We start from the raw sequence: 26,701 nt of genomic DNA, 5'->3' as shown, positions 1-26,701 counted from the left end.
TACTGTCAATCTACGTCCGCAATTTGAAGCAAACTTGACGGAAAGAGTTGGCAAAGCGAGCGATTACTTATTAGTTACCTATAACTTACTCTGCAAATAGACGTCAAAACTTGCTGTACAAGTATTTCCTTCAAATTGTAGTAAAGTTGAAAGGAAATTTAACTACAAGTTTGATTGTTAACTTGTATTCAAGTTGCGGCCGTAGATTTCTGTCAATTTGCTTACAACTGTTGTTGAGTGAAGAATTACCGCCAACTTGATGTATAACTTAACCGTAACTGCTGGGAGTCAACACTTACTGAGGAAGCGCTGGCTATCAGGGATACGTCATACGTCATAGTAATAAGTCAGTAAGTAGTTATCAGCTGGTACTGCTTGTTTATTATCATATCTTCATATCAACGTCAAGTGAAAAAATTTTATTTTATCGCGGTGTTCTTAGACAATAATATGCAATCGATTTTGTATTAATACACATTTTATCCATTCTACTATTTTATTCGTACTACATACATTAGTTCATTAAAAATATTATAATTAGATACTTGAAAACTTGATAAACATAAATAATAATTAAATATACTTGTATAAAAATTTAATAATAAACATTTATTATTACGTGTTAGTGAATAACATTAATGTACGAGCATGTCGCAATAGTTAATGATAATTATCAACGCTCGAGTATCTAGATTGTATTAACAACGTTATTTTGCCTGTCATTGAATGATGGATTTAACATCTAGACCACACATGAGTATATTGAGGACATTACAGTTACTTATACAAAGGTCAATATTTTTTTTCAATCATTTATTTTTAAATCAATGACTTACATTCGTTGATTATTTTATGATCAGAATAATGATAATTATTTTATTTTTATTTTCAGAGGGGGTTGGGATAGAACCGGAATTGATGATATTCAGCGCGATGAAGCATCAGCAACTTCTTCCAATGCTTTACCTAAAATAGCTGCTACTCCCTTGAGTACAACAACTCTTGAAGTAAATTTACAATTGTTCTTCAATATTTTTTTTTAATACAATTTTCCGATTATTGTCAAATTAACAGACAACAGTTAATTTTTTGGATTTCATCGCAGTTAAGATAATTATAAAAAAAATTCCACATCTAGAAATTTAAAAGAACTAAAAGTGCAAATTTTTAGAAATTATTTATTTTTAATAATTGCTTTGTAATAAAAATAAAAAATTTGCAGATATCTGCTGATTAAACTTCATGTTTTCCGTCAAATGTCATTTTTATATGATATTAAAATCATCAAACATCTGACAATTTTTTTACTCTCACTACAAATCTATTGTAAAAAAAAAAAAAAAAAAAGCCATTCGGCCACAGTCGCAATGAAAGTTAGATTTCACAAAATGAAATTCTTGATAAAATAACATACATAAGTCGGTTGTACTACACGATGCCTGAAAATGCACTGAGAAAAAAAAAATACTTTTATTAAGAAAATTTTCTTGATACAAAAATTTATGTACTTGAAAATTTTCAAGAATATATATTCTTAGCTCAAGAACTTGTTAAATTAATTGAAATAATTTTTACTTAATTTAAATAAAGCTATTCTCTTGTTTATCTATTATCCAAAGATAAATATTGATGCTCTTCTCTTCAGAAATTAATAATTAATAATAATAGAATATTTGATTGTCATCGAGTTTCTTGAACCAAGAAATTGTTAATTGAGTAAAAGTATTTTTTTTTCTCAGTGTGGTTCGATTGCACTCTTAACTTTGATAAAATAACTAAAAATAATCAAAGAGTCAATGTTATATACGTCAAATGAAAGGTAATTTCATGAGCTATTACATGAATTTTTTAAAAATTAGCTATCTCTTTTTAATCAAAAATTCTACATCAATGAAGTCACCGAAAACTTGATTTTCACTTTTCAACACAAATTTTTCTGCCAAAACTTTAGTCATTCTGATTGTTTATTTAATATCAAGAAGTTATTACACTCAACTTAGCAAATTGATTATTCCGTGTTAAATTCTATTACTGATATTGTAGATTGATAATCATAATTATCCTGTTAATTCTTTGATTTATTTTATAACATAATTTAAAATAGGATTTTCCACTAAAATTTTATAGCGTAATACAATTCTCGATTACAATAATTGTCTAATATCTTAGTTCTATTCTATGACTGACTAAAAGTAGTTAAATGACTAAATATAGTGTGCATTTAAATATTATTACGCCGTGAGAAGAACTAAGGGATAAGAAGTAATACTCTGCTTATATGCAAACGTAAGAACATCGCTGTTAGCAATTTTGAAAGATACCACATAATAATGTTTGGTGACGTCCAAAGTTTAATATAATGTAATTTTAGGTACTCTCATATTTCCTGATTGAACAAAATAATTGAAATCAATTTCATTTCAGTGAAGTACATTGCATTAGTGAATACTTTATATAAATTAAATCATTTTTGATCGCTTCTTTTAATAAAAGACTTTTATTACACTATACTGAGGTGTCAAAAATTTTATTTGAATAACAATGACTGCAAGGGTAAAAGACATACGCTAATTTTTTATTGTGTTTTTAGAATGAAATTCGTGAAACATGATTTTTTCTACAACTTGACAAGTGGAATTTATTTTTTTTAAGTGGAAACAAAATTTAAAGTGATGCTAAAAAATATGTAAAAGTTAAAAAAAAAACCTTTTTGAAAAAATGAGGAATTTGTTTTTGCAAAAATCTAAAAAAAACTATCAAGTCCCGTTCATATATGACGTCATGCGAAAGTTTAACTTTTTGGACCCCCTTTCCTTCATTTGTTTCATTCCCTTTCCTTTCCTTTTGTTTCATTTTTCTCAATTTTTTTAACATTGAAATTAAAAAAAATTTTAAATACATAAATTCTTTAAAAAAAAAAAAAAACTTCATCTCCAAAAATTTTGATGATTCAACCGTAGCAATATTTCACTCAATATTAATACAATCATAGAAATTTTTTTTTCAAGTTCGTGCAACATCCTGGTCGAAGCACCACTGGAACGTTTTAGAAATTTTATAATTTCCATTACACGTCTTTAATTTGTTTTCATCTATGGTTAATCTCATTAAGGTGTGAATAAACCCCAGGTGAGCCCGTCACACGGCTCTCCTAATTTTAACTTTATTTTGAAGAAGGATTTCAGTAAAATAAAACACATTAAATTCAACAAATTAAATATAGCGCAAACTTAATAATTTTGTCGGAGTCAGTCCGTCTCCGGAAAAATCATTGAAGTCCAGCTCTTACGATGTTTAGACTAGAAACCGGCGACTCTCTTATCAAAAACGATTTCTGTTACTTCACTAATAATCAATTTTATTCATCACCAATAAAGCATTTATTATTCTTAAATAAAATTTAAATAATAGTTTTAATTTAACGAAAATTCAACACTACCATCAAGATTTATAATTTTATTACAATTAGAATTCACTGTAAAAAATTCCAAATGAAAATTTCATTAGTTTGTTAAATATTTGATAATTACGAAAAATTTACGTTTTTATAGTATATTTTTAATATTATTTTTCAAAGAAATCTGTCGTTTTATTACACTACCGACCTCAATTTTCAATAATTATTTAATCAGGAAACCCGTATTAGAAAAGAAATTCTAATAAATTTAATCACTTAATATCTAATGAAAGGTTAATCAAATAATTAAATAAAAATCACTGTTTTATGTCAACAGAACAATGAAATAAATTTATCAACAAAGCGTGCAAGCGGATTTATTGATCCAGAAGTTGAACGTGTTAATAACAAATCAGTCACATGTATGATACAAAAACGTGAAATAGGTCCAACATTTAATGCAGGTCAAAAATGCCGAATAAATAATAATTTTTTACCTAATCGTATGATACCTGTAGCTAAATACAAAAGCCGCGCATTTTGTGGGTCATATTCTACTGATGGGAAACTTCTTGTTACAGCCAGTCAAGGTAAGCCTATTTATTTAATAAACTAATTATCACATAGACTTAATATAATCTATTCTTTGTTTACAGATAATTTACTGCGAATTTACAATACCCAAGACGGGGAATTTCATGAATACAAAAAAATATTTGCGCAAAATGTGTCTTGGAGCATATTAGATACTGCGTTCAGTCCAGATGGAAATTATATCGCTTATTCAAGTTGGTCTGACGCTTGTAAGTAATTGGCTTATTAAAAGTAATTGACATCTTGATTAGATTGATTACTACTATACTATTATTACTTTATAACATGTTTACAGTGTATCTTTGTTCAATTTATGGTGATTCAACTATTCAAGAAACTTTGCCGTTAGCTCCGTCAGACTTGGGAAGTTTTTGTGTTTTTTCGTTAGTTTTTTCCTGCGATGGGAAAGAAATTCTTGGTGCTGCTAACGATGGTTGTCTTTATTGTTACGATCGCGAGTGTCATCAACCAGCTATAAAAGTATGTTGTTGTTTTTTTTTTTAATAATTATGAAATTATTGACAGTATTGAAAATACTTTAATCTTAAATTAAATTAACTTTTATTGTTAAAAACTGACTTTTAATTAAAATGTTGTAATAATTTACTCCAAATTTTGAAGACGAAAAAATTTTAATATTCTAATTCTAAATTATTAATAATTTTTGAGTAGTTAAATTTCTACAACTTTTTTATTAAAATTTCTTATAAATTATAATAAAACTTAATAAATCAATTAATTTAATCTAATTTTAACTATTCAAATTAATAAATTAACATTTATTGTAGATTAAAGGGAACATATATGACGTTAACGCTGTTGCATTTGCTGATAACACTTCCCAAATTTTATATAGCGGTGGAGATGATGGACTGTGCAAAGTTTGGGACAGACGAACGTTAAACGAAGCAAATCCTCATCCGGTAGGTGTACTCGCTGGACACATGGACGGAATAACTTTTATTGATCCTCGTGGTGATGGCCGTTATTTGCTAACAAATAGCAAAGATCAGTCAATAAAGTTGTGGGACGTCCGTGCATTCTCAAGTAAAGAAGCTGAAGTTAATACTCGGAAAGCTGTTGCTAATCAAGACTGGGATTACCGATGGCATACCCACGTACCCAAGCAACGTAATTTATTTCTTACAAATAATTTACTTAAATTTAGATCTAAAAGTTGGTTTCTATTAAAGATACAGTCTTCAGTAATTATGCTTGTGATATATTATTTAGGTCGTTTTTCTGTTTAGCATAAATGCTTTACTTTAAATAATTAACAGAGAACCATGAACCTTGAAATAATCACCAACTTCTTGACTAATAACATGTTCAGTATTTCGTTTTAGATTTATTTTTATTACTTATGTTACAAAATAGTTTACACGTCAACGTCATTATTGGAAGGCGATACGAGTATTATGACATATAAAGGACACATGGTTGTACAAACGTTGATTCGTTGTCATTTTTCACCGGCTGCCACCACTGGGCAAAGATATATTTACACTGGTTGTGGACACGGTAGAATTGTCAGTAAGTTTTTATTAAATTTTATTTCTGCTAAATAATTTATTAATTAAAATTACTACGGATCAGTCTATTAAATATTTGCTGCATCAATTAATTGATCAAGTGAAATTGAAACCTTAAGTATGTTATTATCTCATAAAAATAATTGAATAGTATTAACGTATTGCTTCAAAGCCAACAACCTGAAATTTCACATAATATTTATAATAAAGTTATCAACTATCGCGTGATTATCAACGTCAATGTCTACATTTCGCAATTACTTTAATATAAATCTAGTTCATTCAAAATTTAATAATTATTATGACTATTACGATTGTATTTATATAATTTTAATAATTATCTTTTCCTTTTTAGTTTATGATCTTTTGACGGGTAATATTGTAAGAACACTTGAAGGACATGAAGGATGTGTTAGAGATGTCAGTTGGCATCCGTATCATCAAGAAATAATATCAGCGTCTGTAAGTTTTATTATATTTAATATTTTATTTAAAAAATACTTATTTCTAGGCTTCGATTATTTTATCAAATTCAATAATCAATACTTTTCTGTTACAGTGGGATGGAGTAATAGGTTGTTGGCGTTATTCTTCACAGGATTCATGTCCAGGTACTAGAGATTCTGAATGAAGTGATTCCTGCGATCAAAACTGGAGAAGTCCCGATTGATTGTTAATTTAAAATTTTTTACTTTTATTTTCATGGGAATGGATAAATTTTAAAGGCCTAAAAACAATTATGTTTTTATTAGATATCGCTTGAAATATACATTATTATTTTTAATGATAATTAATTTTTTATCCATAGTGAATTATTAATAAACATAATTTAATTATAAAATTAAGTGATCAAAAAACAACAGAAGTTGAGCTACTTAGTACGAAGCCTCACAAAGAATTGTCCCAATTCGTTTAACCTTAGTGAATTAAATTTCACTTTGAAACCTTATTTAGCATTACGTATTACTTTTTTTAGATATAACTTTTGCTTATAAAGTTATCAAGTCATAAAATGTGTCGAACAATTTTGATGAAAACAATAATTATCACCTTATTATAAAATTTTATTCACCGGTTAATTATATTACCGTAATGACAAGTTAATAAGTACCTAGATTAAATGATATTTAATTTTTAATAATATAAATATAAATTTATTTGGGCACAATCAAAGTCATTTGAGTAAGCATTTATAGAGTTTCTATAAATGTTAATTTATTCAACATTGAAAAAATTTCAGTGTGTAAAATATTCATCTTTAATTGATCAAGTAGCTAATTTTTATTTATTATTAATTATCATCATCATCATCATCATCATCACTTTGATTATATATCCCTAATTAACCTGTATAATATCAAAATAATTATGCCAATGTCTTCATAAATTACTAAATGTAAATACCTCATATTAATTGCATTAAATTTAACATATATTTTATGAGATATTTCTGCAACTACTAAATATGGCCAATCACGTACAATTATCTCCAAGATAGCCTATGTGATATACGCACAATTCTAACATATACATTCTCTCTCACTTGGATAAATTTTTCTATGCGAATTATGAAATGTTTACGTGAAAAAGAAAATTTCACTGAGCCAAATAATTTCTTAGCGTAATTTTGAATACTTCTGACTTAATGAATATATTAATAATATTAAGTGACGACTACTAATAATATTTATAATTTATGCTGATGATTTTACAGCTATTCAATGGTATTTATCATTGCGCTTAAATAACAAATTACTTACACTATATAATTAATTATTTACATTTGATTTTATTATTTTATTTATTTTTGTTTAATATTTCTTCATACGATTCATTAAAAGTTATTGCTCTGCTAAATAACTATTAATTAATTCAATAATTGCAAACAAACATTATATTTTATGACCCAATTTCACCGTTAAATTAGTTAACTCATGATATCTATATCAATTTGATCTCTACAGATTTATACGATTGAAAAAACTCTTGACGCAATTTTAGAAAAATTTTATGTAGTGAAAGATTAATAATTTTGCATAGCTTCCAATCGTTTTATGTCGGTACTTAACTCTTAATTTCTATGATTAACGAATTTTAATTTAAAAAACAGTTATCCAAGTTTTCAATAATCCTAATTATTTTCTACATTCAACCTTCTTATTTCTTCATTAAAAATTTTATTAAATTATCACTTAGGGACCAAAAGTACATTTTTTAAATGAATTAAAAAATCAACTTGTTACTTTAAAAAAAAAAGGAGGGGGGAGTAAGAGAAAATATCGAAACAAATATTTAAACATTTGTATTAAAATAGATAGTTTCAGATTATTCTTAAAAAATTTTTTAATAAATTCTTACAAAAGTAAAAAATTTTTAGCTAACAGTATAAAAGAAATATTTAAATCCAATGACACATCACTCTAGTTTGTATATTTTTTTCTTAGATGTAAAAAAACAATAATAAACATAATTTAAAACGAGGGATTTGAAATTTGAACTCCTACGGATTTTATAATAAAAATACTACTTAGCATAGAACTCTAAAATTTTTATCTTCAATAATATTTTTTTCTTGATAACACTTCCTCAAGAAAAAACCGATTTTTTCATTTAATTTTTAAATAGTTTAATAGGAGAAGTTTGTATAAATTTACATAAAACTTCCGGAAGTATTGAAAATTTTGTTTACGTTCACTAAATTATCATAAAATAAGACATTACATAGTCACACTCTAAAACATTAATGATCCTCGATATAATGATTAGATGATTAGGTCTACACTTTGTACAGTCTTTTATTTTATTATTGAAGAATGAAAAATTTCTATCAATTATTGTGAAGCATTATAATAAATTCAAAATAAAATATAAATCCAGAAGTATTGACAAAAAAATTTCAAATCATTATTTATTACAGTTCCTTGAATTTTAACGAAAAATTTTGGCGACTATTACTTAAATCGTATTTTTACGTCTTATAAATCGATGAACACCGTACCGGCTGCACGCACGAAAAAGAGTCACGTTCCGCCTGAGCCTGAACGTGCAAGCAAGCGCACGTAACAAGTGATAGAGAGGCACGATCGGCTTAAGCGTTGACTTGTGACACCTTTATCTCTCTTCTCGCGTGACGTCAAAGCATTAAATTTGCAAAAAATGTAAATAATTTTTAAAAATAAAAATTAATATTTTTAACCAGTTTTAAAAATATTTATATCAAATTATTATTATTGATAATATTAATTATAAATAAATTAATAGTAATTATAAACGATAAATTAATAAAATATTTAATAATAAAATAAAATAAAAAAATATTTGAATTAACAAGTGTAAATAAATATTAATTTATCGACAAAAAATTGTAACTTTTAATTAACTCCTTCTTCGTATTGGATAAAATTCATATAAGTATGCAATTTTTCATCAATGCTTCTTTATGAAGTTATCACGTAAAACTATCATCTACAAACCGACTTTGCAGACAACCATTTTTTTTTAATGCAAAATATAAATTTGTGAATTTGTTTTATTCAAAAGTTGATTTATAAAATTAAAATTTTATTTTCAAAACATTGCATTACAATAATTATTTTGTATAATTTAAAGTCAATTAAATTGAAGAATATATTTTATAATGAAACTTTCAATGAAAAATTCTACAAATGATCGATGAAGGTTTTATCAGCAGTGGTAAAAGCTCAGTAAAGTCAGACAATAGTAAAAGTGTAGCAAAAAGCGAATAATAATAATAAGTAATGATCGACACACTGATGCTTGCTGTAGATTGTCGATCTTTATCAACTGTCACTATAGTATCAAACAAAGAGATTTTATCAATAAATAATCGACTAATCAAGGTAACTATAATTCCATACAAATGCTATATATGGAATCGAACTGATTAATGCAATATATTGAATAGAAGTTACGCAATTTAGATGGTAAAATAATAACATAAGAAAATAAGAAACAAATAAAATTGGATAAAAATTCAAAAGAGATTTATGACTTCATCAACAATGACATCGACTGAGTACGTCACAAGTTTTATTACATTAGATAATTTAAACTTTATAAACATAATCCTTGGGAGGCAAATCAACAATCAAACATCTCGAGTCAAGGTTGTAATTGCATTAAGATTATAAATGACAATAGCTACTACAGCACAACGAATAGAAGCCGTGTCGTACTCGTACTCGTTCTCGTACTCGAGCCAGTTGAATTGCTTTTGCAGGGAGTAAGTCGATAAGAGCTTAGGCATATTAGTGTCCTCCGTCCATTCACGTAAATGGTTCCAACGCTTGAAAATCTCAGTCTTGTTTGAACCTTCGTCATTATTAAATCTTAACTTAGTTATTTATTTTTCTAAATTAATTTTTCTTATTTTTGTTTCTGTTTCTAAATAATTTTAACTCGTCATTTTTTATCTGTTTATTTTCCTTAACTAGTTTAAAACATTACATCGGTTAACTTTTAATTAGTATCTAAGCACCGAGGCCTTGTTATTATTATCAGTAGAATAAACATAAACTGTTATTGACTTACTTTGACTATCAAGTTTCAGAAGTTTAGAAAAATTTTCACTCATTTTATTTACAAACGAGTATCTGTCAACAACTATTTCGATACTACAAGTTTTATTTTTTGTGCTGATAAACATTGCTAAGCACATTTTGTAAAATATTAGTATAATTATAAAATGGCAACAATTATAAAATGTAATAACGATTCGTGTGACTTTAAGAAAGATATTGGAAGAAGAAATGCTGTTCCAATCATTTATACTCGAGGAACTCATTATGAAATTGGTTTTGATATTGTAAGTTAATTTTCCAGAATTCATTTTTTTTTTAAACTTTTGTATGCTACTGAAGTTAGCTGTCAGCTGTCAATTTTAAAGATTTTAATAACGAATCAATTACAATAAAAAAATGCTTCTAAAAATTTTCGCTCATAATTTTTATCAATTTTAACATGTAAAATTTTTTAATTAAATTTTTTTTTAATAATTTAATTGTTATAAAATTTAGAAAAAATTTTTAATGTCTGTCAACTTCAGTATCATACTTTTGTTAAAGTATTACATGCTTTTAATTTATTTGATACTACACACGCCCACTATGGAAAAAAATTTAATAAGAAGCTGTAAGAAGTTTTGGTTGTAAAAATAGTTTCAAAAGTTTTACGGAATTGATTTAGTGTGAGTTTTCGGTGTGAAATTTCGGTATAATATCTAAAATTATGTATTTTGTGAGCAAATAATTGTCAATTTTGATTTTAAATTGAAATTCTGTGTTAAGTTTAGTAGAAATAATCAAATTAATTGGGACTTTTTTATTTGAACTTTTATTTTTTACAAAAAGTTTTCCTTATAATTTATTATAAATTTTAAAGCTTGAAAACAATGTAGATTTTTGGTAAATTATTTGTGATCATATCTTAGAAATTAAACATTCCACTTATTTACATCACACTGGGGTTTATTAATTTTTAACAATTATTTTACCTTGAAATAATTTTGTAGTTTTTTTTTAATAAGCTAAATTAATGAAAATGACGTTAGCTGACATTTCAAAATTTTTAGAAATTTTTTATTGAAGAAATTTCAATTAAACAATTAAAAAAAAATTTTCATTTGTAAAAAACTACAAGCACAATTTTTTAGAAATATTTTTTTAGTTGTAATTTATTTTAAAAAAATAATCAAAAATTTTTAGACGTCTGCTAACTTCAGTGTCATCTAAATTGTAGTTTATTTTTCATATTTTTTAGTTTTTACAATAACAATATACAGTTATTATAAATTTAAATAATTATAAGTGAAAAAAATTAAAGATCACACCAAAAAATAATAGAACCAAAAAATTTTTTTAATTTATTTTGTAGTGATCATTATAAAATTAAATTATGCAACGTATAAAATCACAGTTTTGAATTTCATCCGTAAAAAACCTGATATGTATTCATTTCATAAAGATACATATAACTGTATAATTTATAAAAGTTATTATTTTTTTAATACACAGTAATAAAAACATCATAAGAAATATGAAGTGAAAAAATATATTTATCTTCACAAAAAGATTTAAAACATATTATCACCTCGATAATTTTTTTAAAGTTAGATACTTTAGTTAAAAATATTTAATCCTTGTAAATTTTATTATTTTAATCCACCGAAGAAAATAAAACATTTATTACGTAGACAGTAGAGCAGAACAAATACTGTTTTTTAAATTCCGAATAAAATAAACTTTATCTTTAATACATTCATTAAAAAATATCCGACTAATATTGTTATCTTTATCAATACATAATTTAGACTAATCAACATTTTTAAAAAATTTAATACCGTGGTATAAAATTTATATCTCACCTAATAAGTTATTACATAACGATTGAATAGTAAAATGATTCATGGGCTAATTAAAATAAAAAATAGACGGATAAATAATAAATTCAGCACGTCAACAATCACGATAAATTATTTCAATCGATAATTGATACACCCTGAAACAATGTACTTTTTTAAAACTTATGTATTATATTGTCATTGTTCAGTTACTTTATTGACACTCAGATTAAAATCATACTCCGAGTGTGTATGTTACACCATTCTAAACATTATTTATTCGCGACAACTTGTTTATTTTATTTCACCATATATTATCTATTTCATTAACAATAAATGTAATAAAATTTTCTCTAAAATACTTTCAGGGTCGTACTTTTGCTCAAATAATAAACGAGTTTGTAGATTGCTACAAACCGCTAAACGAGACATATTTGGCGGCGTACAGCACTGAAGAAGGAAAAAAAGTCTACGATGAAACATTAGAGTGCGTTAAAAAACAATTTCCGCAATATGTACGGGAAATTGAAGGTACAGCTGCTGGCGCAAATGTACCATTTTACAAGGTAAGGTTTCATGTTTCATTATTTTTCATTACCGTAATAACAATAAAAATAAAGTACAATATCTCATAATCAAATTTAGTTGTCTTCTGAAAGAGTGATTGCAATTATTAATGAGTTATGATATGATCTTCATAAATATGGTAATTCAAAGCTATATTTTTTGCAATAAGATGTTAAATATAATGACTAATGAGTAAGACTGCCACGTGTAGACATATCTTGAGTCTACACAGATACTTTCCTGACATTTAATAATTATTTTTTTTTTTTATTACTCAACCTTGATAGTGGTCACGGTTTATCAATTGTGACAATTATCATTATTGTAATTATTTATTTTTCAGCTATTTCTTATGCATCTCGATGATATTGTTCCCAATGTCGTCAACGGAGAAATGGCGAGTACTAAACAGCCTGTTGGATGCTCATCTATCGTCTGCAATTATCCTGGACAGGTATAATTATTTATTTATTTTTTTTTTTATTAATAGTTAATCGAATAGTTATATAATTGTATTTATATTATAATTGTAGGAAATTTTAGTAAGTCGTAATAATTTAGATGTTTGAAAAAATGCGATAAAGTAACATACCTGAAAATTATATTTGCATACTAGCAATAATATTATGTAATTGGAATTGAATTAAAGAAAGAATTTAATTAATGTACGGCCTACATTATTTTCGAAGCGATTTGTAATAATGAATAAATGTATGAATTTTAGAGTTAAATTTAATTTTTTATTACATAACGGAACAAGTTTTTAGCAAAGAATTTAAATCTATGATTCGAGGATATTTAAGTGATTACTGTTTACCAAAAATAACTTACATCTAATTATTAATTATTTATTTTTAATTGTTATAAAATTTAAGTTGCTCAATAATTTTTCTTAACAAATATTGCTAGTAAATGAATGTTTAATCCGTATATTAATTATCATGTCTGTCTAAATAACAACGCAATAATTATTAATGAATGTAATACAAATAAAAATTTTAACCTGTATTAATTCAAGGACATTTAACTATCAAATACTAAATGTTTTAAAAGGCATTGATTTAATATTATGTTAATGTTGAAAAATAATTTATTTTATTTCAAATGTCATTTAAAATAGGTAGAAAAATTTGAATATTTAATTGTAAGAAATTGCAAAAGATGATTTTTTTTTATATGTTTAATTCTATTTGTAATAATACTATAAAAAAAGGATATTAAATTTTTACCCTTCGAAGAAAACTAGATACAGATATTTTTAGAGATTTTCAAAGGTAATTGAACAATAAATCCAATTTTTTAATTGATATAATGACATTAATAAAACATAAGATAAAATGACATCATGAATTTACCATAAAAAAGACACGGTAAATAATTGCAAGTGTGGTCAACCATTTTAATTTTCATTTTTTTGAACGAAATTTCGATTTGATTTCATTGATATATTTTTTTTTTTTTTTAAAATACATAAAAAAAATGAACAATTAAAAAAAAAGTTGATTATCACAATTTTAACAAATTTTCAAAAAAATTTATAAATTTTTTAGAAAATTGTGATATTTAACTTTTCATTTTAAAATTGTTCGTTAAAAAAAAAAAAAAAAAAATCATGTTAAAAACATCAAAAAAAGATAAAATAGAAATTTTATCCAAAAACATTAGAGCCAAAATTTTTTCCAATTTCTGAAGGCAAAAAAGGTATCGAAATCTTTATCTTTTTCTTTCACGACAATTTTTATCATAAATGCAAGCAGAATTAAAAAAAAAAATTTGAAAATGTTAATTTTTTACCTAGTTATGGCCCAAAATGGGGTTGACCTCACTTGTAAATAACTAACAAAGATACAACGGTAAGTCAGCATATTGAGATATGAAGCATTAACTAATAATTAAAAAAAAAATTTGTAATAGCTTGAAATAACTATAAAAAAAAAATTATTACAATTAAATGTATTACTGCGGTTTTTGTTCTGGATTCTACTTTTAAAGTATTTTTCTATAAAAGTTATTGTTAAAAAAAATTCTCTTATTATTATTTATTTACAGGAAATTTTAGGGCACAACGAAGATGCTTTGAGTGAAACTTTAAATTATTGGTATATAGTTTGCGCAGACATAAACGAACCTGGATACAAAAAAGAAAAATTTTCCTCCCTCTCATACGCAGGATTTCTTCCTGGTTACACAATGGGATACAATTATCACGGCTTAGTGCTCAGTATCAACACTTTGAGTGCAAAAACGCTGAGATCAGGAAAAACTCGTATGACCTAATATCATAAATATTCATTTATTTCTAGTTATAATTTATATAAATATTAATGAAACAAAACAATATTTTAGCACGATATTTCCTAGCTCGAGCTCTTCTTGGCGTAGAAAATTTTGTTCAAGCTCAACAGACCCTGAGAAACAAAGGATACGGCGCCGCGGAAGGTTTTTCAGTGAACATGACATTTTTAGAGCAAGAAGGCGATAGAATGTTTCACAACGCTGAAGTTGGTCCAGTTGAAAAAAATTCAGATGAATCACAACTAAGTATTCTTACTGCTAGTCCCGGTGAAAACATATTTCACTGCAATAAGTAAGCATTAATTATTTAAATATATAAGTACATTTAGTCATTTGAAATCGACATCCGTCTAATTATGAGCAATAATTGCAGATATCTTCGATTAAAAGTACCCGAAGTAGACGGTGTGATTATACCAAGTAGCGAACATCGAATGGCAGCAATATTGCGACATCAGCGACCTCGAACTCGCCGTGAAGTCATAGAAATACTCACCGACCAAACAGATAGCGAGTACCGTGTTTATCAAGAGTTCGGGCCAGATGATTACGTTAAGACGATAGCAACTGGAATATTCGATTGTGTTAAAAGAACTTGGTCTATTTACGCCGATAAACCAAAATTCAATGAGCCATTAGTTGTTTTACCTATACGTACAGAAACATTTTAAATAATTTTAATTAATTCATTTCGATAATTACTAATGACTAATTATTAATTACTGAGCAATCGTTATAATTTTCCACTGCAAATAGTGCAAGTAAAAAATCATCCAGGCTATACTAATGATTGATAATAAACTTATCAGTTATAAAAGCCATTAATTTTTTTTTCCTTTCATTTTTTTTATTACGTTACATAATGCTGAATTTACAATCGAAAAATACCAAGTAAAATGTAAATATCAAAATGAAAAATTGAGAAAAATGATGTAAATAAAAAATAATAATTTTAAAAAATTAGCGGCAAAATGATGGTACAATAACTTTAGATTTTTTATTAGACGTCATTGCTGAGAAAAATTCTTTAATGTCTTCTTCACGGACAACTTTTTTATTTTCAGCAAACTTTTGTAAATATTCCTTCAGTTTTTCTTTCATATTATTGTACTCTTCAATTGCGTTCACCTGCTGAACATGTCCAAGTGACGCCAAAGCTTTCATGCCCTTTTCATACTGAGACTCACTGGATCCGACTTTGCCGGCTTCCTCGTAAGCTTGTACACTGTCAGTTGGATCAAGAAGAAAACTAACCTGTTGTTCGTCGTACAATTTTTTGCAATTTTCACAAACACAGAGTAACGAGCGCCAGCCTTCAATCCAGAAACAAGCACCAGTTTTTTCCGTGGACGGTTTTTCTGGCATTGTACATATTTCTGAGGGTGGGCTGGTAACGTCAACATCCTCTTTATTATTTACAGAATTCTTCTTTGTTTTGCTATAGGAATGCTTGGCGGCGTAATTCCTGAGAAAATCATGCTTACTCATGCAATCCTTGCAAATAACTTCCTCAAATGAATCGTCCTCGGGTATCTCTTCTTCAGGACTACCCAAGTGCTTGGAGTGATACCAATCCTCACAAATCACACACTGTAGCATTTCATCATCAGTCGTAGCTTCAGGATCTGGGTACGGTCTTGAACAGATACAGTAGACTCCCTTGAAGTTTTGGTTGTATTTGTTTTCTTTATTCTCGGCTGCTTTGCACTATTAAAAAAAATAATGAATATAATACTGAAGGTAAAAACTGTCTTCAATTTTGTTTAAATTACTTTCAATATTTCTAATTAGGTATCTTCATTATTACTTTTAGTAATTGATACTTGAGAAATCAATTCTTTGTAATTTTTAAAGTTTACGATCAAATAAAGTTTTTTTAATTTCTAAATGTCACGTTTTAATTATTTATTTTATTTGTACTCATATAAATAAAGATCATTTATATTCATGTAATTTAAAATAATCTAACTCAAAAGTATTGATAAACTTTTTTTAAATATTCCTCACAATTTTGAAAATTATATACTGTTTCATTTCTTTCTATAAATGAGTTTAAAAATAATGCTTTAGAATTTTTAATGTTATTTCTTTAAAATTGAATTGATTAATTGGAAAAGTTCAAAAAAATATAACTAATAGTATTTTTAAAATTAAAACGAAACTTAAGTTATATTTCATTAAGACATAATTATAGATAGCGTAAAATAAGTAAGCAATTTTTTTTTTAATTTAGCATAGTAACTAGTCAATAATAAATTTTAAAAATAATGCTTCAGTGAATGATTAAAATATGTAGTATTTATTTTGGGAAAAAAAAAAAAAAAAAAAAAAAAATTAAATTTACTACTTTCATGTGTCTAAAAACACTACTATATAAGTATAATACTGAAGTTAGCTGACAACTGTCAATTTTTACAATTTTTCTAACAAATCCATTGCAATAATTTTTTTTAATTTTCACATGTAAAATTTTTCTATTAAACTTATTTCATAACTATTACATTACTATAAAATTATTAAAAAATTTTTAATGTCTGTCACTTCAGTGTCATTATTATATTTACATTAAACAAATTGTCTTAACAAGCCATTGATATTTTTCTATTGATAATAATTGGATATTAAAAAAAAAAAAGAAGTATACTTACAGGATCTAATGAACATTTTTTTTCTCCAAACTTAGTATTTCCACAGTCACATCTAAAATTTCTCTTGGTGTACAATTCAACAAGATCGTGGCCTTCGTGACAATGGAAACTGCAAGCCAAACAGACACCAGCTAGATCTTGTTCATTAGGACAACATGTTTTACAAGCATAGAGTGCTTGACGAATGTAGCCCTATTACAATAAACAATTATCAATTAAATATTTAAACAAAAATATTACATAAAAAATAAAGGAGTTTACAAGCCAAACAAGATGGAGTGTTATTGAGAACAAGAGAAAAATATATTCACCTTATTATAAGTACAGTTGCCGTCATCAGATGCTCCTAGTACAGCATTGGCATCTTCTTCAAGCTGGTTTGCTTCTTGCAAAACATCCAGCATGGTGACTGAATTATCTTCTTCGCAGTTTTCAACATTCTTTGATGTATTGGCCATATTTCTCGTCTTGCTTCCTATTGACTTTCACGTTTTTATGTTCTGTCTATAATTATTTAATCTATTTCATCAAAAGTTTAATTACAAGTGATTAATATAGTATTGATTGTTGCTTTAAAATAATATTTTAATAATAATAACATTTACTACTTACTTTTTGACAGATAATTTTTTTCCAAGCTATTTCTGACAGACCCTACAAAAGCGTCAATGGCCACCAGATACAAGTATTGTGGTTGTGTACAAATGAATACTAACTCACTATTCCCGCTCAAAATTAATTTCTATAGTGTTTTCAAGTGCTTGGCTTCTCGTGGAAGTTTTAGGAAACTTCTGGTCATATATTATACTTTGCGTTAATATATCGACTGTTGATTAATTTTGTGTAAGTATACAAATATATTGTCATAATACTGAAGTTAGCGGTCAGCTGTCAATTTTAAAAATTTTTTTAACAAATTAATTACAATAAAAAAATGCTTCTAAAAATTTTCACTTGTAATTTTAATTAATTTTTACATGTGAAACTTTTTAATTAAATTTTTTTAAATAATTTAATTGCTATAAAATTCAAAAAAAAAAATTTAATATCTGTCAACTTCAGTGTTGTATATTTTCGTAACCTTAAAAACACTAGCACGTGTTCTGTTGATGGATTATAGTGTCAAAAGAAATTTTTTTACTGATTGTCAAACAATACTTACAAATTGTTTATTTAAATTTTTGAGGAATAGTTGGCAAAAAAAATCGTTCAAGGATGAGTGAAAAAAAATTAAAGCGAAATGACAAAAAACACAAAGCGGGTTTTTTGGAACAAGAATATTCGTCCTCAGAGAACTCCCAATGTACGGATAACAAAAAATGTAAAATAAATTATGAAGATGGTAAGAAATTTCTGGACTTTTTTCAAAATAGAAAGTAATTTTTTTTTATGATACTAAAATCGAAAGACATTCGATAATTGATAGGATTTTTTAACAAATAAATTACGACGAAAAAAATTATTAACAGTATTCTGAAACTGTATTTGTTACATAAAATCCAAAAAAAGGTCGTGTCTGCTGATTTTAGTGTCATTTTTTATTTTTTCGTAATATAAGGTTCCCAGAAGTGAATATAAAAAACAGGAACAATTGAAAAATCTTAATTATAAAATCGGAAATTTTTAAAAGAACTAACATTAAACATCAATTTTCTTCGAAATAATTTTTATGTATTTTTTATGACATTAAAGTTAGCACTCACTTAACAATTTTTTTATTTTTTTTACAAATAAATTTCTTCCAAAAAATTATTTTTGAAAAATTGCATTTCTAGTTTTTTAAAATTTCTAAATGTCAATTTTTTTTATAAATTTTTTTGGCCATAATTTATTTGTTACAAAAATTATTAAAATTATCAACTATCTGCTACGTTAATTTTCGTATATTTTTTTTTAAGTGTTTTAATTGTTTTAAAATTTTTGAAGAAAAAAATTAAATATTTTTTAAGTTACACGCGATCCCCGATGGTGCTAAAAAAAAAGTCCTCCACTGCTGCCAAGTTTTTTGGTCTAGTTACTGATTTCATTAATCAATTAGTTAATTATAAATTATCTAAGCTTAATTTGATTTTCAGTTGTTGTTGTACTTTTTGGTAATAAATATGATTTTTTTACAGATGTTAAACTTCCAAAGACAGTTGAGACTGAAGTAATTGATTCTGAAACGAATGAGTCAACAGATTCTAATATTGAGAAAAAGAAGATAAAAAAAAAGTTGGTCAGTGAAGAAGATGAAAAAGTTCAAAAAAGTAAAAAAAAGAAAAAAAATATTTTCGATGAAAATAAAGTTTTTAACAATATAACACAAGAGCCCATTGTTGATAATCAGTCTGATGAATCATATGTAAAAAAAGAAAAGAAGAAAAAGAAAAAGAAGAAAGATATTGAGAGTGATCAAGATTCAAGTACGGAAATGACAAATAAAAACGGATTGAAACTCGAGAGAATTAATCCAAGTACAATTGATGATGAAGGTGAGGTTAAAAAGAAGAAAAAGAAGAAATCACATGAAAATTATGTGCAAATTGATAATTTAAATAGTGAAGAATGTAGTATTGGAAATACAGTAGAAACAAATGAAATTTTAAAAAAGAAAAAACATAAACGTCAACGAGAATCTGCTGAAAATGATTTGATTCAAAATCAGAATTCACAAGAAGATACTAATGATGAAATAAAAAAGAAGAAAAAACGTAAACATGATATTGAACGTTCTGAAGACAGTGACTCTATAAAAATTGAGTTTCATTCAGTTGATAAATCTGTAGACTTAGCTAAAACTGAGAAAAAGAAGAAGAAGAAATTAAAAGAACAAGAACAAAGAGATGAAAATATAGATCCCTCATCTGGCAACATTAAATTCAAAAAGCAAGAACTTACCGAGCATGTGGATAAATTGAAAATGAAGAAGAAAAAAAAATTGGAAACTGATTCTACTGTAAATTCGTCGAAAGAAAAAGGCAAGAAAAATTCAAAAAAGGAGAAAAAGTCGAGTTCTGAATCTAGTGAGATTGTAACTGAAGAAAAAGTTAAAGAATTTAAGAACCCAAAAAAGACTGAGTTGAATAATAAAAGTGATAATGAGTCGAGCTCTGATAATGAAATTGATTCAAATAGTTCGAATAGCAGTGAAGAAAGTTTTAGAGAAGAAGAGCCGAAAAGTAATACAATCGCTAAAAAAATTGGGGAACAAAGAATTCGAATGGAACAAAACATTTCAGATTCCGAACTTTCCGACGAAGAAGACGATGAAGATTATGACGAAGAAGAAACACTACCAAGGAAAAGAAGACACAAGTCAATATTTGAGCAACACCCTAAACTTGCGAAAATTATGACTGAGTCTGATGATGAGCAAGATGAACTTCAGTTCCAGCAATTAAATATACGTCAGTCAAAGGTTAGTAAATTGTACATCACTTTTTCATATCTTCAATTAAAGTTTGACTTCAATATACTTTTTTGTTTCAGCAACTATCAGAGCTTGTGGTAAAACTAATTCATCATGTCTTGCCACAACACAACGTAGAAAAACATGCAGGCACTCGTTCACTTAGCAAAGAAGAAAAAGAACGTTTTCAAAAATATGCGCCTTTGAAGCTTGGAGTTTTCTCTCCAGATGAAGACAACCGGATTGTTCACAATTGGAAAAAATTTTGCAAGGTAATTTATAAAATTGGATATTATCCACCAGTATTACGAATGCTATGTACATATAATGATAAGTTATTAATTATACACACTTATTTAGGTACATAATTGGAAAAGATCTTTAGTCCATCCGTTTACGTTCCGGAAACGTAAAGGTTTTTATTTCATCTCGAAAGTTGAAGAACGAAGAAAGTTCATTCAATTTTTAGCACATGGGTTGCCTAATCGTTCTCTTTACAGTGTCTTTGGAAGATTTAAAAATTTATATGGGACTCACAAGCAAAGCAGGTAAATTTATTAATGATTAGTCTTATCTTAATTAATAATTTCTCACATGATAACTTTTTTGATACAACAATTCTTAAGTCAACATATTTTTTTTTGATTTTTTATTTTATTTTAAAGTTATTATTTTGACAAATGTCTGCATGAGCAGAATTATTATATGAGAAATTTTTATATTAAATTATTATTTCTGAAAAAATAAAACTGGAATTTACATTTGTTGCGGAAGAATGAGCTGAATTAAACTAATAACAGTAAATACATAAAACTATTTTTCTTATTACAGGTATACTAAAGAAGAAGATGATATCATATTGAAAACAATAAATGATCCAACAGTTAAGCATCCACAAGTAGTTTTAGCTAAACGACTAAACAGAACTAGACAATCAGTATGGCGACGGATACAGAAGCTCACAAAAGAATCTGATTCCGATTAAAATAATAATGGCTTATAAATATTTTTCAAGTGCTGTAAAATTTGTTAAACTAAGTTAATGTGTTAATTTAAACATCTGAATAATAATCGTGTAAAGCCAATTTTTATTTAGTATAGATCAATACTAATTTTAAAGTTTTCGAGTCTTTAAATTATTTTTATTGCTGGTATTTTAGTGAAATGATTAATAAAAAGCTAGCAGTTTTTATAAAAGAAACTGTTGTTTTAAAATATGTGTCGTGTAATCTTGTTTAAATTTTCTATTTCATAACTTTTTTTGAAATCCAAAATCCAAAGCCAGACTGAAAATGTAAAATGCCTAAAAATTTAATTAAAAAAAAAAAAATTAATTTTTAAAATATTAATTAGATCATATTAATGATTGTCATAAAAATTTTTATACTATAGAATAAATAAATTGAATAAGTCGTAAAAATTATTGAAGCAACTTTATAGAAAAAAGTATACATACATTTTTGTTCAGTAAAACTTATCTATTAAAAGTAATCGTTCTCACATCGCAGTTTAAATTAAAAATTTTTTTCTTATATAAAATTTCCAACAGCTGGAGAAAAATTCTACAAGAGTTACAAAATGACTATTACAAAAAACATTTATAATTATTGTAGTATAAAAAATTATACTACTTATTTGTACAGTACAATAAATTGTTTTAAGCTGCATAATATTAACTACAAATTTTATAATTAAATTCTAATAAAATGAATAAACTCTGTTAATTTTTTTAAAGTAAAAATCACTACATGAAGCCGTCATCATTATTCAGACTGAGTAAAAAACAATATTTATAATTCAATAGTTTATAGATTTGATGAGGCAGCGATTCGGTAATATCTTAAATATTAAAAAAAATAATATAGTTATAATTGTAATTATTAATATTATTACAATATTAATTATACAATCCAGTCTCCTTCCGATGAAGAATATTATCACTGAATCGATATGGAGAACAATATCATATCTACAGTTTTATCGTATACTAAATCTATCTCAATTTAAAAATATCATATTATTTAGATAAATCAAAGATTTACATTTAAATTCAAATAATAATTTCGCTATACTAAAGCAAAGTAATTTTTTTTTCGTAAAATAGTCCTCTCAACAGTAATAAATGTTGTAAAAATATCAATCTATTAATGATAAGTAAATAATAAATGATAATAATAATAAAAATAAAATGAAATAATTAAAATATTTGTCCGATAACTGCAAGTGATCTGACCGCTGTCTGTACATTATTAACGTGAATATGATGTGGTACATGTGAATGATTATTCTCAGAAGTAACCATTTCACCATACTGTACTCTGCAACGTTTTTGATGAGCAAATAAACTTCCACTGTGGCTGTAAGCAGCACCACATGTTTTACAAACATAAGGTTTTTCTCCCGAATGTGTATAGGTATGTTCCTTCAGTGTGCTGAGTCTTTTGAATGCCTTGCCGCAAGTTTTACAAAGATAATTGGCTTCTCCGGTATGACGAGTTAAGTGACGTCTGAAGGCCGAGCTTACAGCAAATGCAGCACTACATACGTGGCAAACGAAGGGTTTATCACCAGTATGGATTCGAATGTGATTAGCGAGACTGGTCGTTGTTGTAAAACCGCTGTTACATGTTTGACACACATGAGGTTTTACTCCAGTATGTGTTCTCATGTGATAGGTCAGTGATGAATTACTTGGATATACTTTACTGCATATATGACAGAGATATTCCCGCGGTACTTTTTCCTTAGGTTTATTGTGTGTTCTTTGATGAAGAACCAGTCTAGCTTGACTAGCACACACTTTTTTACAAATTTCACAGGTTACTGGCTCTGCTTTTGGCTTATGCATCGACACATGCCGTCTTAATCCTTTTTTAGTTGCCATAACTTTGTCGCAATGCTGACACTTGTACTCCCCAGAACCGTCTTCATCACTGTCAACCTTTTTATTATCAGTATCATTGGTCCCATTGCCGTTGATATTATTAGCCAGCGTATTACTGCGATTGAATGTTTCATCGTCGGACTCATACAATTTGTTCTCGTCTGACAAATTGTCCAGTAAACCGTGACCATGTTTTTCAGCATGTTTCTTCAACGTATCTGGTCGGAAGAAATATTTTTTACAAACCGTACAGGAATATTTTTTATCACCGTGAATCAATGAATGTCTTTTGAGATTCTTCAATGTCGAACAAAACTGATTACATTCACTGCACTTGTACAGACCAGGCGCACTGTCGAATTCATCGGTTTCATTTGTCTGAAAACCGTCACGATCGTCATCGTCGTCCTCAGTATCTTCAGTTCTTACGATCGTTATTGTTCCGTTTTCATTGCTCTTTATACTATTATTATTGCTACCCTGAATTTTATCCGAATGACTCTTGAGATGCCGAACCAAGGTCTGCGGCTTAGCAAAACATGTATGACACAGTTGACACGCATGAGGCTTAGATTCATGAATTTTAACATGTTTTTCCATATTCTCAAGGTTGTAGAACGACTTTAAACACACGGGGCATTTGTGTTTTTTATCATGAACTTGGGCATGATTTTTCAAGCCTTTCGATGTGTTGTATCGTTTCGAACAAACTTTACACTTGAATTTTGGCTCATCGTCGTCGTCATCGTTATTATCAGGTAAATCTTCATCAATTTCATCAACGCTGTATGATTTACCGGCAATATCCTTAGCCTTGCGCGTCAATCTTTTGCTAGGCACTAATTCCTCTGATTCTTCTTCCCACTTATGTTCGTGTAAATCAATTGCAATGTCTTGCTCTTTGTTAAATCCGTCAGCTGGAATTTCAGTTTCTTCTTCTTCATCCTCAAGATCTTCGTCTTCAACACTGTCATCGTTATTAACCAACAAATCGTTGTCCACGTATTGTGTAACCGTTGGTTTCATTTCAGCTATTGTAACAGAATTTGGTAATTGTTGCTCTGTTTCAATAGCGACAGCTATAGAAACTTGTTGCTGCTCTGGTATTAATACTTGATGTTGAATATCTTGATGATCGAGTTCTTGATGTTGATGTTGATGTTGGAGTTGGTGTTGGTGTTGATGCTGCTGATTTTGATGCTGAGTCGATTCAAGAACTGGCTGTTTTTCTAATTCTTTCGTTTGGTAGCCAATATTACATAGGAATAGTTTATCGTCAGAAACTATTTGATTGTTTGTAACTTCAACTTGGGAATTTTGGTAAACACCGATTGTATTTAAATCTTGATTGAACCCTTGAATTTCTTGTTTTACAAAATAATTTGAATTTACATTTTTAGCCATCGTTCTCTCTTCAACTTCTGTTTGCGTACTGGAGTCCTGCAACTATTTTAATATAATAAATATATAATAAAATTTAAAATAAAACAACATCATAAATAAATAATAGTTTTCTTTTAGATAGAAAAAAAATGTAAATAAAATTTTGAAAAAAAGGTTTGAAATTTAAAGTAAAATTAATATTTTAAAAATGTTATTCTTTTAAATATTCCTTTTAGTATATTCATATTTAAACATTAAATTAAATTTTTTAATTAAAAAAATTTTTAATAATTTGTAGAAACTCTAGTAATTCCAATAAATTGATACTCCCAAATTGAAAACCTAATTTATACTTATATCAATTTTTGTAAATTTTCTTGAAATTAAAATAGATGAACTAAAGTTTAATTTCGGAAATTTAAATTTAAAATTTCTTTACTATAATTATGCATTTTAAATTATAATAGCAAATACTTCAAAAAGAACGATAAAAAAATTTTAAGATTAAATAATTACACTTAATTGTAGACGAGCTGGTTTATCGTAACACAAACGTAATCGTGCATCTGAATTCTGACACTGTTCACGAAAATCATGAGCAACACTTGCTTTATAAATACAATTCTCACAAATTAACGATGGCAATCCGTCTCTTTCATTAAGCTCAATAGCCCCACATGTTGATATACGCTGTGATAAACTTGGAAAAACACCTGGTACCGAATCATTACAATACAATGATGTTAAATTTGTTGATTCTGTTAAACATATTCTACAAACTCTATCGAAATCCAGGTAGCACTCGGTCATTATGATATTTTTTATTAAAATATCTATTTTACCTGTAGAAAAAAAACTATATTATTATTGTAAATAAAAAAATCTCATATTATTCTTATAGTTGCAAAAACTTTTTTTTTGTATAAATAACTGGTAATTAAATAAGAACAATAATGTTTTTAAAAATTGACAATAAAAAACAATTAAAACAAAATGGTTCTCAACCTAACAATACCTGATATTCATACCCACAAATGTTGATAATCCAATTAGTGATGTGCTTGTATTACATCTCGTGGTACTTTTTGTTTGATAACTCAATCATTTACATTGAAAATTACCATAATATTCAATTAATTTTCAACATCACATTAATAGTTGACTCCATTGTCAAGTCACATCCAAAAAATATTGGTTCGTTTCTTTGTTCAATGGCTTCTCTGAGCCTCAATGTTTTTTTTTCTTTATTTTTTTTTTCTTGAGCAACCGTGAACTGAAACACGATCGAATTATACGCGAATAAACTCTTGCAAGTTGAGAACAATCTTTTTATTTCATTGGAAAAAAATATGTATATATATATATATATATATATATATATATATATATATATATATATATATATATATATATATATATATATATATATATATATATATATATATATATATATATATATATATATATATATATATATATATATATATATATATATATATATATATATATATATATATATATATATATATATATATATATATATATATATATATATATATGAATGTGATACATAATGCACGTGTGATGTCGCTAAGTTTACTTTTTATCAGCTGATAATTTATCGACTTTTTTGCCGCTAGATTTTTTTTTAA

At 26.7% G+C, this 26,701-nt stretch overlaps 5 protein-coding genes across 9 annotated transcripts; 3 read left to right on the top strand and 2 right to left on the bottom strand.

Moving 5' to 3' along the window:
* Positions 1-215: 215 nt before the first annotated feature.
* LOC141528701 (DDB1- and CUL4-associated factor 11) lies at positions 216-8,003 on the top strand. Of its 2 annotated transcripts, XM_074244890.1 has the most exons (10): positions 216-350; positions 627-791; positions 893-1,007; positions 3,735-3,987; positions 4,054-4,200; positions 4,287-4,471; positions 4,780-5,122; positions 5,369-5,524; positions 5,879-5,985; positions 6,083-8,003. In XM_074244890.1, exons 2-10 carry the CDS (start codon positions 727-729, stop codon positions 6,152-6,154), a joined length of 1,443 nt encoding a protein of 480 aa, XP_074100991.1. In that variant the 5' UTR covers positions 216-350; positions 627-726; the 3' UTR covers positions 6,155-8,003. The 2 variants fall into 2 exon arrangements, with proteins under 2 accessions (XP_074100991.1, XP_074100990.1); XM_074244889.1 differs by lacking the exon at positions 216-350 and having other exon boundaries at positions 374-791.
* Positions 8,004-9,781: 1,778 nt separating this feature from the next.
* Tan (C45 family peptidase tan) lies at positions 9,782-15,560 on the top strand. Its single transcript, XM_074245343.1, has 6 exons — positions 9,782-10,348; positions 12,250-12,447; positions 12,792-12,902; positions 14,498-14,714; positions 14,795-15,035; positions 15,117-15,560. Exons 1-6 carry the CDS (start codon positions 10,229-10,231, stop codon positions 15,412-15,414), a joined length of 1,185 nt encoding a protein of 394 aa, XP_074101444.1. The 5' UTR covers positions 9,782-10,228; the 3' UTR covers positions 15,415-15,560.
* An 8-nt stretch (positions 15,561-15,568) lies between these two features.
* Positions 15,569-18,151, bottom strand: LOC141529014 (putative E3 ubiquitin-protein ligase UBR7). Of its 2 annotated transcripts, none has more exons than XM_074245345.1 (4): positions 18,004-18,151; positions 17,703-17,895; positions 17,392-17,583; positions 15,569-16,450 (listed from the first exon to the last, which is right to left on the bottom strand). In XM_074245345.1, the coding sequence occupies exons 2-4, from the start codon at positions 17,847-17,849 to the stop codon at positions 15,704-15,706; spliced, it is 1,086 nt and encodes a 361-aa protein (XP_074101446.1). In that variant the 5' UTR covers positions 17,850-17,895; positions 18,004-18,151; the 3' UTR covers positions 15,569-15,703. The 2 variants fall into 2 exon arrangements, with proteins under 2 accessions (XP_074101446.1, XP_074101445.1); XM_074245344.1 differs by having other exon boundaries at positions 17,703-17,910; positions 18,004-18,136.
* Positions 18,152-18,340: 189 nt separating this feature from the next.
* On the top strand, positions 18,341-21,825 carry LOC141529010 (uncharacterized). The gene is made up of 5 exons (XM_074245341.1): positions 18,341-18,733; positions 19,509-20,791; positions 20,863-21,054; positions 21,143-21,330; positions 21,614-21,825. The coding sequence occupies exons 1-5, from the start codon at positions 18,607-18,609 to the stop codon at positions 21,765-21,767; spliced, it is 1,944 nt and encodes a 647-aa protein (XP_074101442.1). The 5' UTR covers positions 18,341-18,606; the 3' UTR covers positions 21,768-21,825.
* A 376-nt stretch (positions 21,826-22,201) lies between these two features.
* LOC141529009 (uncharacterized) lies at positions 22,202-26,365 on the bottom strand. Of its 3 annotated transcripts, none has more exons than XM_074245338.1 (3): positions 26,065-26,365; positions 25,566-25,891; positions 22,202-25,112 (listed from the first exon to the last, which is right to left on the bottom strand). In XM_074245338.1, the coding sequence occupies exons 2-3, from the start codon at positions 25,857-25,859 to the stop codon at positions 22,980-22,982; spliced, it is 2,427 nt and encodes an 808-aa protein (XP_074101439.1). In that variant the 5' UTR covers positions 25,860-25,891; positions 26,065-26,365; the 3' UTR covers positions 22,202-22,979. The 3 variants fall into 3 exon arrangements, with proteins under 3 accessions (XP_074101439.1, XP_074101441.1, XP_074101440.1); XM_074245340.1 differs by having other exon boundaries at positions 22,202-25,106; XM_074245339.1 differs by having other exon boundaries at positions 26,078-26,365.
* Between the last annotated feature and the right edge of the window lie 336 nt (positions 26,366-26,701).

This window comes from Cotesia typhae, unplaced genomic scaffold (assembly GCF_013202065.1).
Source record: "Cotesia typhae breed Kobodo isofemale line unplaced genomic scaffold, CoteBio_Ctyphae contig_44, whole genome shotgun sequence".
NCBI classification, from domain to species: Eukaryota; Metazoa; Arthropoda; class Insecta; order Hymenoptera; family Braconidae; genus Cotesia; species Cotesia typhae.
This window is presented reverse-complemented; position numbering and strand designations above follow the sequence as displayed.